We start from the raw sequence: 15,915 nt of genomic DNA on the forward strand, positions 1-15,915 counted from the left end.
AATGACAATTCAAAGCTGTACAACATATATAATGTTTACAATTCAAGAATTTAATTTAGCAAGCATTTATTGTGCACCTGCCATATGGTCTGGGCCTGAACAACATTTTAGAGTCAGATGAGTGTGGTCTCCATCCACCCCATACCAGCTGTGTAGCCTTGGATGAGTAAAAGTCACTGGAAAATGCGAGTAAGGATATGTCCCGCTATGTCCCAGAGTTATTGTGAGAATTAAATGAGAAAACACACAGGTCATGTACCAGTGCCTGACACATAGCAGGAACATTCAGATCCTTCTTCAGGCTTAGATACTACCATGAGAATTTAAATAAAGGGGATATGAAGGACAAAAAAGGTGGAATTTAAGCTGGCCCTACCTAGATCATCTAATCTTACAGATGGTACAGGGGGAAAACTATGCCAGCTAAGCAAACATAAACAAATGTACAGAGGAGTAAATGTAAACAGACAGACTGGGGGCTAGATCACAGAAGGCCTTGAAAGCCGAGAGAAACTTCAGATTTTATAATGGAATGGTGAACATTTCTGCATTGGATTTTACAAATCTTAAGTAGAACTCTGACAACCATGAAGTGGCAGTAGAAGGGTAGCAAACAGCAAAGAAAGAGAAAGGAAAGAAAGGAGGAAGAAGGGGAGGGAGGAAGAAGGGGAAAAGGAAGGGAGTGGCTGTAGGGAAGAGAGGGCGTTATATCCCTATGTAAATAAGCTGTGAAAGTGATCTGGAAATTTCTACCTTACTGCCTGTAAACATACTTTATGTAAAAATAAGAGTGCACAGAGAGGATTTAAGTAAGACTCTTTTGTTCTCAAGTAATTCAAATGTAGTTAAAAATTACTGGGTAAATATTTAGGGAGAATATATATAGCTGGAACAGGAGGTACCTGGTAGGTTATTACATATTTCTCATATACATTTTCAAAGACAATGATCTGTATTAGCAGAATATCTGTATATTATTACAACACTTTGAGTAGTGCCAAAGGCTTTTTTTTTTGCTTATGATGTTTTTGAAAACACAAATTTCAGGGATGTGATTAAAGATCTAATTAGCTTTATCCTAAAATGATTTTTGATATTGAATCATTTCCAAAACTGATTAAATATGTCAAGCAATTAGTGGTCTATATTATTTTTTAGAAATGTTAGTAAAATAGTTTCATATTATCATTAATCCGTAATCACTAAGAGGTAATCAATTTTTAACACTTAATTAAAAAGTACTGCGAGTATGCAGCTGAATAAAATAGGCTTAAAAGATACGAACTATCATCATTAACTTTCAGGAGAACTATTAAAATATTAACTTCAAAAAGTAAAAATAAAACTCACTTTCTGTAGCCAAATTGAGACACAAGGTTTGTGAAAGAAATGGTGACAGGGAAGCTCTGTTGCTATATCATCCTTAATATACTCGCTGCAACAGATTGGACAGCACTGCTCCTGACCAATTGCTGAAAACAAAAAATACTCTGATCAATCCCACAGAGTTCAATTTTAATAAAACTGAAAATCAACATATTAACTCACAGATGATACTTATGATAGAAGAACCAATCTTCAAGAAAGTAACTGCCAAACATGTTTCTGTAATATATGACAATTCGGAATGTAATAAATATTCCTTTCGTAGAAAAGCTGGCTGGGGCACATTTGCTCCAGCCCACGACTTAGTAAGTTAAAAATATTCTACTAGGTGAAAGTTTGTCAGAATTTGGTTTCAGAGAAAAACTAATGAAAATTTCTAAGTCAGTATTTTATCTTTCACGTGGATTGAGAACATACTTACACATGCAACGTGTCATCTGACATCAGAGATTAACTCTGCCCTTACCAGTGTGGTCTTCAAGAACAAGGGTCTCTGGAAGACCATCAATGCTTTCCTTACTGGCTGGTGGATTGGCCACCTCAACATCCACTGCAAGAGACTCTAAATGTGCCAGGGCAGTCTGAAAAAGAGGTCACAGTTCCTTGTTAGGAAACACTTTAAAACAGTAACAAAACACTATTTTTTAAGGTATCTTTCAAAATTATATGCATCACTGTTCTTTCCGCTGCAGTCCGTCCCTTTTGTCTCCTCCCAAAAGGAACCACCATCACACCAAAACAGCAAAACACACACCAAAAGAAGCACCGAACTCTTCACAAGATCAACAAAAATCTATCCCGTCTCAACAATCATCTACTTGCCCACCATTTTTGTATCTTCAGAAGAGTGGTTACCTCTTCCAACTTACGAGTTCCTGTGTGCAATCAGTAACATGAAAGAAAGTAAACACTTTTGGACAGGCTCAACCTTTGAAAGATAAGGTTACCAGATGATGCTCAAGGCAGAGGAGCAAATAATGTATTCCTGAACGGCTGTATCTATCAGTGGCATAGAATCAGCACACCCACATGACTAGTTCACTAACACTACTAGGTTATCTGGGATGTGAACTTTATTAGGGCTTCGATGTCTATATAAAGCTACTATTCTAACAAGGATGAAAAGAAAAGAACAGATCATATGACCTCCTAGTATAATCTTTTGTGGCTTGATTAGCCCTTCCGACTACAATTAAATTAGAACTATAGGTGGGACTTGTATTCATGGTACCTAAAAGGGAGAAACCCAAATACCCATCAACAGATGAATGGATAAACCAAATGTGGTTGGTAAAGTATACAGTCAAATTCAGAGTATTATGATACTATAATGTGGTAATGCATCAACTGCTTGATACTAGTATAAAGATTAAAGGACAAGAGTTATCACTATAGCTACAATAATTTGTTTATGATATACAATATAAAAAGAGGTAAGTTGTAACAACAAAAATATAAAATGGAGGAATAAGAATAGTTTTTGTATGTAACATAAGTTTAGTTGTTACCAGTATAAAACAGAGTGTGAAGATATTTTATGTAAGCCTCATTGTAACCACAAAGCACAAATCTATGTTAGATTCACAAAAGATAAAGAGAAGGAAATCAAACAATACCACTATGGAAAATCGAGTCACAAAAAGAAGGCAGCAAGAGAGGGAGAAAGGAAAAAGAGAACTACAAAATAGCTAGACAACAATTAATAAGATGGTATTAGTTAAGTCCTTACTTATCAATAATTATTATAAATGTAAATGTACCAAATTCTCTAGGCAAAAGGCACAGAGTGGCTGGCTGGACTGAAAAAGCAAGACCCAACGATATGCTGCCTACAAGAGACCCACTTCAGCTTTAAGGACGCACAGGCTCAAAGTAAAGGGATGGAAAAAGAAATTCCATGCAAATGGAAACCAAAGAGAGCAGGGGTAGCTACATTTGTATCAGAAAAAAGAAACTTCAGGCCAAAAGTGGTAACAAGTGACAAAGAAGGTTATTTTTTAATGATAAAGGGTCAATTCATCAAGAGGATATAGTAATGACAAATAAACATGCACCCAACATTAGAGAACCTAAGTATATTAAGCAAATAAAAGCAGATCTGAAGTGAGATTATACAACAATAAATAACAGGAGGGCACTTTAATACCTCACTTTAAAGAATGGATCATCCAGATAGAAAATGAAAAAGAAAACATTAGTCCTGAAGTATACTTTAGATAAAACAGATCTAAGAATCTACAGAACATTCCATATAATAGCAACAGACTACACATTCTTCTCCAGGGCACACAAAACATTCTCTAGGATAGATCATATGACAGGTTACAAAACAAGTCTTACCAAATTTAAGAAGACTGAAATCATACCAACTCTCTTTCTGACCAAAATGGCAGGAAACAAAACAATCAACAATAGAAAGAAAATGGGAACATTTACAAATATGTGAAAATTAAACAACACACTCCAAACAACCAATGGGTAAAAGAAGAAATCAAAAAATATCTTGAAACAAAAGCAAATGGAAACATGTCAAAACTTATAGGATGAAGCAAAAGCAGTTCTGAGAGAATTTTATAGTAATAAATGCCTACATTAAAAAAAAAAAAGATCTCAAATAAACAACCTAACTTTACACTTTAAGGAAATAGAAAAAGAAAAACAAAGTCAAAAGTTGGCAGAAAGAAATAACAAATACTAGAGCAGAAATAAATGAAATAGAAATCAGAAAAATAATATAAAATATCAAAACTAAGAGCTGGTTTTTTGGAAAAAAAAACCAAAATGATAAATCTTTTAGTTAGACTAAAAAAGAAGACAAGACTCAAATAAAATGAGAAATGAAAGAAGAGAGGTTACAACTGACACTACAAAAATAACAAAGGATCGTAGGAGACTACCATGAATAATTATACACCAACAAACTGGATAACCCACAAGAAATGGATAGACTCCTAGAAACATACACAACATGCTGACATCAAGAAATAGAAAATCTGAACAGACTAACATAAGTAAGACTATTCAATCAGTACTCAAAAATTTCCCAACAAAGAAAAGCCCAGGATCAGATGGTTTCCCTGGAAAATCCTATCAAACATTTAAAGAATTAAAGCCAATCCTTTCCAAGGTCTCAAACTCATTTTTTGAAGCCAGCATTATCTTGATGCCAAAGTCAGATTAGGACATAAGAAAGAAAATTACAGCCCAATAACCCTGATGAACAGAGATGTAAAAATCCTCAACTAAATACTAGCAAGCTGAACTCAACAGCACATGAAAAGGATCATACACCACAATTAAGTGGGATTTATCCCTGGATGCAAGAATGGCTGCAACATATGCAAATCAATAAATGTGATAAACCACATTTATAGAATAAGAGATAAAAATCATATGATCATCTTAATATATACAGAAAAAAAATTTGACAAAACATCATTCTTTCATGATAAAAGCTCTCAACAAATTAGGTATAGAAAGAATGTACCTCAACATAATCAAGCACCCATATATGACAAGACCAGAGCTAATATCATAAGCAACAGTGAGAGGCTGAAAGCTTTTCCTTTAAGATCAAGAACGCCCACTCTCACCACTCCTATTCAACACAGTACTGAAAGTCCTAGCCAGAGCCATCAGGCAGGAAAAGGAATAAAAAAGCATCCAAATTGGAAAGGTGTATTTGTTTGCAGATGTCATCTTTTATACCGAAAATCCTAAGGACTCCACCAAAAAGCTGTTAGGACTAATCAACAAATTCAGGGAAGCTGTATGGTACAAAATCAAGATAACAGAAATCAGTTGTGTTACTACACATTAACAATGAAGTATCTGAAAGAGATAAAGAAAACAATTCCAATCACAATGCATCAAAAGCAATAAAATACTTAGGAATAAACTTAACCAAGAAGGTGAAAGATTCCATTTACTGAAAACTGAAAGATGTAGGAGACAAACATTAAAATGTCCATACTACCCAAAGCAATCTACAGATTTAATGCAATTCCTATCAAAATTTCAATGGCATTTTTCACAGAAATAGAAAAAAATCCTAAAATCTGTATGGAACCACTAAAGACTCTGAATGGCCAAAGCAAAGAACAAAGCTGGAGGCATCACTTTCTGATTTCAAACTGTGCTACAAAACTGTAGTAATCAAAAACAGTACGATACTGGCATAAAAACAGACACATAGACCAGTGGAACAGAATCAAGAACCTAGAAATAAATCCTGGCATATATGGACAATTAATATTTTTGACAAGGGAGCCAGGAATATTCACTGGGAAAGGATACTGTCTTCAATAAATGATACTGGAAAAACCGGATAATCACATGCAGAAGGATAACTGCATGCATGAAATTGGACCTCTACCTTAACGCCACTCACAAAAATTAACTCCAAATGGATTAAGGACTTAAACATAAGACCTGAAACCATAAAATGTCTAGAAGAAAACACTGGTGCTTGACAATGAGCTTGCCAATGATTTTTTGGGTATGACAACAAAAGCACAGCAACAATAACAAAAATAACTAAGTGGACTACATTAAGAAGCTCTACATGACAAAAGAAACCATTAACAAAATGAAAAGCTAAACTAGAGTGGAGGAAAATTTTGCAAATCATATCTGATAAGGCGTTGATATCTGAAACATATAAGGAATTCATACAACTCAGTAAAAAAAAAAAAATGATTTTAAAAATGGGTAGAGGAAATGAACATTTTCCCAAAGAAGACATACAAACAAGTAAGTACATGAAAAGATGGTCAGCATCACTAATCATCAAAGAAATGCAAATCAAAATCACGAGGTATCATTTCACAACTGTTACAATGGCTATCACCAAAAAAACAAGAAATAGCCAAGTGTTGGCAAAGATGTGGAGATAAGGGAACCCCTTGGGGACTGGTGGTGGGAACGTAAACTGGTACAGACAACAGTATAAAAGTTCCTCCAAAAATTAATAGGACTGCCATATGATCCAACAATTTCACTTCCGAGTATATACCTAAAGAAAATGAAATCAGGATCTTGAAGAGGTATCTGCACTCCCACGTTCACTGCAGTATTACTCACAATAGCCAAGACAGAGAAACAGCCTAAGTGTCCATCAACGAATGAATGGAGAAAGATGAGGTACCTATATATACACACCAGAATATTATTCAGCCATAAGAAAGGAAAAAAAAAAATCCTAAGAGAAATAAGTCAGACAGAGAACGTAAGTACCGTATCATATAACTTAAATGTGGAATCTGAAAAACCTGAACTCACAGAAACAGAGAGCAGAATGGTGAGGAGTAGGGGAAGCGGGGAGATGGTGGCCAACACTTCCAGTTATAAGATGAATAAATTCTGGGGATCTAATGTATAACATGGTGATATAATTAACAATACTGTATTATATACCTGAAAGTTTCTGAGAGTAAAAGTCTTAAATGTTCTTACCACAAGAAAGAAATGGAAATTATGTGAGGTGATGGAGGTGTTAACTAACCCTAAAGTGATAATCATTTTGCTCTATGTAAGTGTGTCAAACCAACACTCTGTATACCTTAAACTTATACAATGTTATATGTCACTTAAACCTCAATAAAGCTGAGAAAAATGTGGTATATACATACAATGAAATATTATTCAGCTTTCGAAAGGAAATTCTGACACATGCCACAATACGGATGAACCTCTAAAGCATACGCTAAGTGAAATGAACTAGACACAGAAGGATAAATACAGTATGACTCCACTCAACTGAGGTACCTAAAGTAGTAAAACTCACAGAGACGTGAAGTAGAACGGTGGCTGCCATGGGTTGGGGAGAGGAGGGAGTAGGGAGTTACTGTTTACTATGTACTTAATGCTACTTAACTGTACACTCAATAATGGTTAGAGGGATAAATTTCACATTACGTGTATGTTACCAAAATAAAAAGCGAACTGGGCCTCCCATGTAGGAGGAGGATTCTGCCTGATGGTTAACATTGCCCTCTCTTGGATGGCAGACATAACCTTTGGTATTCTCTTCAGGATTTAGCCCAGATAATCTCACAATGAATTGTCTTTCCAAATAGGATTTGAGATGACTTACAGTAGAGGATAGGGCCAAGGCCTAAGCAAAGTCAGAACTAAAAAAGGAGAAAGCAAAAAAGGTTCATCATAAGAGTTAGTAAATATAGTTACTAATACTGAACACCAATTTGACTCTGAATTTGCAGAGACTGCAAAAAGAAAAATGGTGTGCCAGAAAAGGAATTACTGACACCAAATTCACCTTTCATTTCTGTTCTGTTAAAACAGATCTGGGCCTTTTGAGTATTTTTCTCTTGTTGGCCAGCATGACCTTAGGTTTTGTCAGTAGAGGGCTCTAGAGAGCTCTCACAGAAGGACTTTGCTTCTTGGTTCTAGTGGGCTTGCTGGCCAGGCCCTAGCAGCGTTGTTAAGGGTTCCCTGTGGTGGACTTCTGCATCACAGATGACTTCTCCAGCATGAGGCTCCTCCAGTGTGAGTGGCTTCTGCAGCGCCCGGCTCCAGAAGCACATGCCATTTCTCCAGAGCCTGACAAATGCAGTATAAGGTAGCCAGCAGCCTCCCCTGGCACCTATCTTGGGTGGCTTTGCAGCGGTGTGCTTCCAGTTAGTCACCTCCCTATGAACAGTTTCTCTAGCACTCCAGAGGGCAGATTTCCAGCAAGTTCGGCCAGCAGAGCCACACAAGCACTTCTCCAAGAGCCATGGCTGTGCCCTCCCCAACACTCTGGATCTCAGCCCGGGGCGGAGGCTGGGGTGGGGTGTGTGTGTGCTCTATCTCCGTCCTAAGATTATTCCGTAAAGCTGCTATTCCTGCTTCCGGCCAACAGGAATGGAACGTTATCAATCCAAAGCCTGATTACAAATAATCACATTAATCACAATCAAACTACCACTGCGGTCCCTTGCAATGAAGTGCAAACGAATACATGTGTCTTGGGAGCCCAGGTGCCTGCTGCACTTGACCTTATGGCAATAATGACTATAAAATCTAATGTGGGATGGGATCCTTTAGAGTACCCCTGCTCACATACGAAGATAAAAAGACAAACTCGGGCCCATTAACTCTCAGAGCCAGGTACCATGTAAGAATCACAGATTCCACGATAGCCCTAGAACAAACATCTTACCTCTGAAAATCAAACACAAAATGTAATTGTGTGAACTGCTGAATGAAAATGAGAATTTAATTTTGTCTTGTCAAGTTTCTCAAAAGTTGTATCACTGATTGGTTCAATCAGGAATCTGATACTTAAAATGGGAACATCTGGTTGGACTCAGAGGAAACAGACTATTTTGAATTCCCAAGTCACTCAGAGCCTCCTTTTTTCAGTAGTGCTTCTATGTACCCTCCACAGACCAGCTTTCCTCAACTTGAGAATCCTGTGATAATCTCGCTTGGAGTGGACATCTCGTATGCCCAACAGTGAAGTTATCAGAAAACGACAACATCCAAAAAAAGGGGCAGGATGACTGAGAACACATACTCTTCAGGAATGTAGGTTCAGGTCACTCCACCAAGTTAAGAATCCTAACCAGCTGAGATTCTTGCTGAAGGCACAGAGAACATGGAGTGGGTTCCCGAAGAAGGAAACCACAGCTATCAATTATAGCCTGTGACCAAATATAAAAACAAGGACTAGTAGGTTTTGCATATTTTCTATCTGCTTGTTCTGTGTTTATTTGTATCTGCTAACCATTTTCTTTCTCTCTCCTTCTCATTTTTATTTCATATAGCAGTTAACTTTACAGTTTAATCTTTATGTAAGAGAATATTCAATGTGCCTGACAGAACTTGTAGAGTAATTAATATTTAGTGATGGATATAATGACCCTTGGGAATCTGTTCATCTGCTCATTCTTGAGAAAGGGTGAAAACTTCATTTTAAGAATAGCTATATCTCATTAGGTGGAATAGTTGCATTGCTGTTGAAAGGAGTTCAAATGTGTGTAGAAAGGTGTATATGGGATCCAGTTCCCATATACAGGTGTATATGGTTCTCCAGTTATCAATTACTGCTCCTCAAATCTAAATTCACTATTTTTGCCAGCTCTGTGAAATGGATTTGGGCTATTTTTTTCCTCTGATAGCTGTCACACCGTTAATTAAACTTTGTTCATCGAAGATGCTGCAGAGACACTGCAGAAGGAAAACGGCTTTGCTTCTAATCCCAGTGTGCCTGCTTGACACAGGCTCCCATGGTATGCATGGTTTTCTCCAGCAGCAGATTTTTGCAATACCCACAGTTTCTCCAGCATCTAGCTCTTGTAATGCATGCTGCTAGCAGAGCTTGGTGGCCAGTAGCTTCCCCCAGCATCCACTCTGGACAATTCTGTAGCACAGTGCTTCCGGTTAGACATCTCCCTATAAATAGCTTTCCCTGGCAGCACCCCAGGGCTGATTTCCAGCAAGTTCTGCCAGTGCAGCACTACAGTGACTTCTCTGCCATTCAGCAAGCCACAGCTGTGCCATCTCCATCAAAGTGTGAATCCCAGCCCTGGAGTAGATTGGGGATTCTTTCTTAGGTGATCTGAGCCGGACATGTGGTGGCCATTCCTTATATGTGCTTTTTCTATATTCTTTAGAAATATCTTTATTCCTTACTAAGTAAATCCTTGTTACTCTAATTCCCCAATTATAGTTAACAATTCTTTAACCTTTCCCATCAGGAAACAGAAAATGGAAAGTAATAGCCTATTACTTGTCCCTTCTTTCTCATATAACTATAATCATGAATCTCCTCCGATTCCCTGTGTACTTCTCAAGACAGACTGTAAGTATCCATCTAGTACCACACATTAAAAAAACGGGGGGATACTATTTATAGCAAGTTCCATTTTTGGTAGGATACTTACATTTTGATACATGTTTGTCTCAATAGGTTCATTATTCCTTTCTGATGATTATCTGCACATATGCAGTGCTAATACATACCCGGAATTTCACATATGTAAAAATAATTTATTGGCTTGGTGCTGACAAATACTTAAGGTGATCTGGAGTCACTTATAAGCAACAAGAGTAAGAGAGACTGCTTTAAAAACACTGCTATGAAAATCCATAAAAATACAAAAATCTATACCTCAGGCAGTATAATATATTTTCCTAAGTTAGCCAAGTGTTAGAAAGACAACAAGATAGACTAAATAGCACAACTGGAATATACTTAGGTTTAAAGTAGCATAATCTTTTGTCAGTACAAAATTTAGTTTTTAAAGAATAAAACACAATTTAGTTTTGGAAGAATGAAGATTTGTAACAAGTGATTTAATACTGATTATGAATATCACTGAACCAGATTTGCTAGATGATTACCACCTGTTTGACTGATCTGATCTTTCAATACAGCCATTTATTGAGAGCTTACACTGCACCAGCTATTTTACTAAGTGCTTTAACATAATGTCACAATGATCCATAAGGTAAATTTTATTATTCCCAATTTGTAGATGAGGACCTGAAACTTAAGGTTAAATGAACGGTGCAAGGTCACACAGCCTAAATGAATCTATCTAACTCAAAAGCACATGCTCTTACCTCACGTACTACTTTCCTAAAGCCAGTGTATATGAGGTGCTCTGTAAGTGTGTAAAGACTTTCCAGAGGTCCATGGGTATGGAGAGTCTTAAGAGACTCAATTTCAATTCAGTTAACTTTCTTTCATAACCTTTCCTCAAACTAATCTTCCTAAAAATGTACCTGCATCAAAGTACCATGCTGGTTCTCAGTTACCATATTCTTTTTTATATTAACCTTTTCCTCACTTTATAAATAAAAGCATACTTCTTACCCATTCAAAGGGACAATCTGAAATACTGGGGTCAAACTGAAGTAATGACTGAATAACATTTTTGTAGGTAGGTTCCAGTCATCTGCTTTCAAAAAAAATTGGAGGATCTAGACAATCTGTCAAGTTGATGTGATTCTGGCAATATCTCAGAAAAACTAAGTGACATTGCTATGATAAACTCCTTCCATCCCCATCAATTTATTATGTGAATAAGGTTTCTCAAGCTTACATTCATAAAGATGAAAAACAAAATTGATGTTGAGCTATATCTCATTTTAGGAAAAAATAGAATTCACTCATAAACGTAATAAGGAAGGAAAAAAGTCTCCCTCTATCTCATTAAGAAATACATTTCTGGTCAAATTTTACTTTATGTTTCAATATTTATCAACATTTATAAATTTGTTTTTATTAACTGGATTCTACAAACAATTTTAACTCAGTCTAAGTCAATTTTTTTATATTTAATTTTTTTAAGATTTTTATTTATTCATTTGAAACACAGAGAGAGAGAGAGCGAGAGCATGAGCAGGGAGAGAGGCAGAGGGAGAGGGAGAAGCAGGCTCCTTGCTGAGCCAGGAGCCGGATGCGGGGCTCGATCCCAGGACCCCGGGATCATGACCTGAGCTGAAGGCAGACGCTTAACCATCTGAGCCACCCAGGCGCCCCTGTATTTAAATTCTTGAACATGTTTTTATTGCCAAGAGGTATGAAAGGGTAAACAATATTGTTTAGAGTTTATGCTAAAAAATTTTAGATGTCAACATAAATGTGCAAAGGGAAATATTTTTTTCAAAACTGGTTCGGAGTAAAAAGCTTTATTATCATTGTATCAAACAGTTAAAGATCTTAAATATTTTGTCCTGTTCGTATTCAAATTTGAAACAAGATATGAGGCAAATGTTTATTGTCAATATTTTCACCAAAAGCCTCTATCTGGAAAAACAGATCAGTCTGGTATTAGGAAAATAACAGAAATGAAAACAACCAATGCTGCAAAGAGATCAGGCTGCTTGAGAAAAAAACAAACAAAAGCACACAGTTTGTCTTATTAGTTGTTTTTGTTTCATTTAAAGAACGTTGTTAAATATTATAAATTATTTCAGCTTCATTTTTCAAAATGATTAAATAACTGAATACCAGACACAGAAAAATAGATTTCTAGAGAGTGATAAGAAGATGGAACTGTACCGATTGTCAACTGAATTCAAATAAAATAAAGCAGAGCACTAAATCTGAGGAAGTTGCTAAGCTGTAGTGAAGGGAGACACTTAGCAGCCCATTAGTCAGATGCAGGAGGACAGATGGGTCAGAATGACCCGTCACTGGGTTCCCTAAGAGCAGCAGCCAACACTGCGGGGACTCTAAGTTTTGGCCGCTCTGCTAGTGCCTTTACATGGTATGACCCCCACCAACCCGACCAATCTTTCTGCTAGAAGCCAATCAAATGTCACATTTCCTACTGGTAACAAATAATAAAACTTCTATTTTAATTCTCAAAATTTCTTTTTAAAGATATCTCTATACTGTAGGAGATCATAAACCACTAGCATACTAATGGGAAAAACTGTGTAAGCACTGTGAAACCAGACTCTAGGATGTATATATTCCATTGTGGTCACTTAAAATTTAACTCAAGGAAGTTAGTGATCCTTCATCTTTATATATTATATGTCTGATACAAGCTATCACACTGTGCCACTATTTCATGTGTCGAATTTAGTAAGGCAAGGAATAATCTGGGAAAAGCCCTAAGTGTATTGTCTTATGATGTTCTTTCTGACTTTTCTCCTAGTACACAGTATTCCTGCTATGGTTACTTTAAAAAAAAGATACACCAAACAAATCATATAACTGATCAACGTTCTCCATGGAAGATTACACACATGTAAAAAAAGTGATGTCGGGCGCCTGGGTGGCTCAGCTGGTTAAGCGACTGCCTTCGGCTCAGGTCATGATCCTGGAGTCCCGGGATCGAGTCCCGCATCGGGCTCCCTGCTCAGCAGGGAGTCTGCTTCTCCCTCTGACCCTCTCCCCTCTCATGCTCTCTCTCTATCTCATTCTCTCTCTCAAATAAATAAATAAAATCTTTAAAAAAAAAAAAAAGTGATGTCAAGGCAAAGCTACCTTAAGTGTGTGTTTGTGTAGACAGATAGGTCGTTCTATCTACCTAAACTACCTACTCTCTAAATTATGAATGGACTTTCTAACCTCAGAAAATTTCAAGATAAAATGCTGTTATAATGTCCCTGAAAGTTCTCTCATTCATTTTTGTTCTCTTACTTTTGACTCATTCAATTATTTTTCTACTTTGGAAATCATTTCAGAAATAGTAACTTAAAGAAAAGATGTCTAATAATGAAATCCACTAGTGCAGTGGAAGTTCCCAAACATGAAAAGTTTGGACTTCTGACCTTAGGCAAATACAAGTAAGCACTTGTGCTTTAGTCAAATAAGGAAAAGAAGGCAAGACAAAACTTTGTGCCACATTTATTTATGTACATGGAGATAATGGGAGTAAAATGTCTAACTTCGTTAAGCAGCAAGGTAGTACTCAGAAGCCATGAGGACAAAAAAAAAGTGATTTGTAATATATCCTTAGAGATCTTCAATTTCATTTCATAAATACACCTGTGTGTGTATATAAAAAATATTCAGATTTACAGACCCAGATAATTCAATAAAGGAAAAGTGCATTTTCTAAATGTAAGCAAAACATTTTCTATTCCGCACTAACTAGGAAATACTGCAAATTCTAGGCAAATTGGCAGAACGTCTAGAGTAATTTATATACATATATTAGTGGCAATCACTATTCAGTAAATGTTACTGATGAAAAATTATTCACCTCTTCTTAAAAGCAGTTAAAAAAACCTTTAATTTTTATAATTTTGCGTCCCACCAACTTATATATGAGCATTAGAGAGTCACTAAAATACCTCCATAGCCTGGGCTAAGCGTTCTTCCAGTGCCATGTAGGTGAGGAACTGAGGATCCACATAAGAAATCGCTTCAGCAACTCCTAGTCCATCTGCAAAGCCATCAAACAGGCTGAGAAAAAAAAACAAAAACAAAAACCATGATCTGGGAAATTTTTATGAAGACATAATTATATTAGCAATTAGCAATTACCAATAGGCCAATAAATATAGTATAAGCAGAAAATGTTAAATATTTTAATGATAAATATTTTAATATAAAAACATTTTTATTTATTTTTTTTTTTTTAAAGATTTTATTTATTTAATTGACAGAGAGAGAGACAGACAGAGAGAGAGGAAACACAAGCAGGGGGAGTGGGAGAGGGAGAAGCAGGCTTCCCGCCGAGCAGGGAGCCCGATGCGGGGCTCAATCCCAGGACCCTGGGATCATGACCTGAGCCGAAGGCAGTCGCTTAACCAACTGAGCCACCTAGGTGCCCCTAAAAACATTTTTAAATAAATAAAATATTTTAATATAAATCTTGTGTGGTGAGGGGCAGGAAGAACCCAACAGAAAAGTGAAATACTAAGCATAAGGAGTTAGGATACCACTACCTCGCCCAGTAAGCTGCCATACTCACGACACAAAATTTCTAGGAAAATTCTTATGATTCTAGCTCTACCTCTGGGGATTACTTAGGACTGGGATAAAGGTAGTACTTTTTCCCTCCTAATTCTTTCTCATATTATTTCCCCTTCTGTTTGTTTCAGTTGCCAACCTAAATTTACATGAGAACATGGTAAAGACAATTACCTCATTTATTTCAATTCTATCATTAGTCAAAGCCTCTTTTTCTTCTCTCACCTTTTGTACTGCTTAATTACTTAGGCCCTAAAAATATTTTATTTTCTCAAGTCTTTCTATGCTCTTGAGAAGTAAGCCTCCTCCAACATTATTCAGATTGAAAAATATTTAGCTCTTAACTGTTCATTTTTATTATTATTATTTTTTTTTTACTAAAGGACTGTAATCCCCTTGAAGAATATAAGTTTTATTCTGGTCCTAATCTCCTTCCACCACCCCTAGACAGAAGTAGATTCCTCCTTTTCCTCTAGTCTTGGAAATACCACATTCTTCAAAATTCGGAAACCACAGTATGTCCTCAGTCCTCTTCTTTCTAATCTTGCCTACTTGGAAATTATATTCAAGTCCATTTCCTCAGTTATCCTCTCTGTAAGTTAATTCCTAAACCTCCACCTAATTCCAAACACTCTTCAGCTCTTGACCTACATTTTTAGTTTTCTGTAGGGCTTTTTACCTCGATTAACTCTCACCACCTCAAAACCAGCATCTCCAAAACTGAGCTTATTTTGTCTAACTAAAGGCAAATTTCTGTTGACTTCTGTGTTCCTATGAGAAGTCGAGTATAGTCAGGAACATCCGGTAATACAAACTAGCTCAAAATAATTTTGATGTCAACTTTTGTGCCATCATTAAAATTACAAATCCATTGCCAAAAGATACAAAAGTATTCTTAGGAAGATTAAAGCTCAGTAGCGTGTAACAATTACCAGACACCACCTAGTACAAAGGAACATTCTCATATAACCACAGATTTTAAAATTAAAATTTAAACTACAAATTAGTGAATCCAACCTCCCTTGCAACACTAGAATTCCTTCACCTAGCAGTGAGATATAGAGCAAAGACGAAGAGCCCCGGAGTTATAAAATAGAGATTTAACTCCACATTTAACTGAGTCATAGTTAAAGAATGTGAAAAAT

At 36.4% G+C, this 15,915-nt stretch overlaps 1 protein-coding gene across 2 annotated transcripts in view; it reads right to left on the minus strand.

Annotated features, from left to right (window-relative positions):
* PJA2 (praja ring finger ubiquitin ligase 2) overlaps positions 1-15,915 on the minus strand; it is a 70,800-nt gene that overhangs the window by 4,174 nt on the left and 50,711 nt on the right. For both annotated transcript variants that reach the window (XM_027604940.1, XM_027604942.1), the window contains exons 7-9: positions 14,149-14,260; positions 1,853-1,967; positions 1,351-1,472 (exon numbers count right to left, since the gene is read on the minus strand). In XM_027604940.1, the coding sequence (XP_027460741.1) occupies positions 1,351-1,472; positions 1,853-1,967; positions 14,149-14,260 (349 nt within the window). The remainder of the gene's footprint in view (positions 1-1,350; positions 1,473-1,852; positions 1,968-14,148; positions 14,261-15,915) is intronic.

Source organism: Zalophus californianus, chromosome 5 (genome assembly GCF_009762305.2).
Source record: "Zalophus californianus isolate mZalCal1 chromosome 5, mZalCal1.pri.v2, whole genome shotgun sequence".
Lineage (NCBI taxonomy): Eukaryota > Metazoa > Chordata > Mammalia > Carnivora > Otariidae > Zalophus > Zalophus californianus.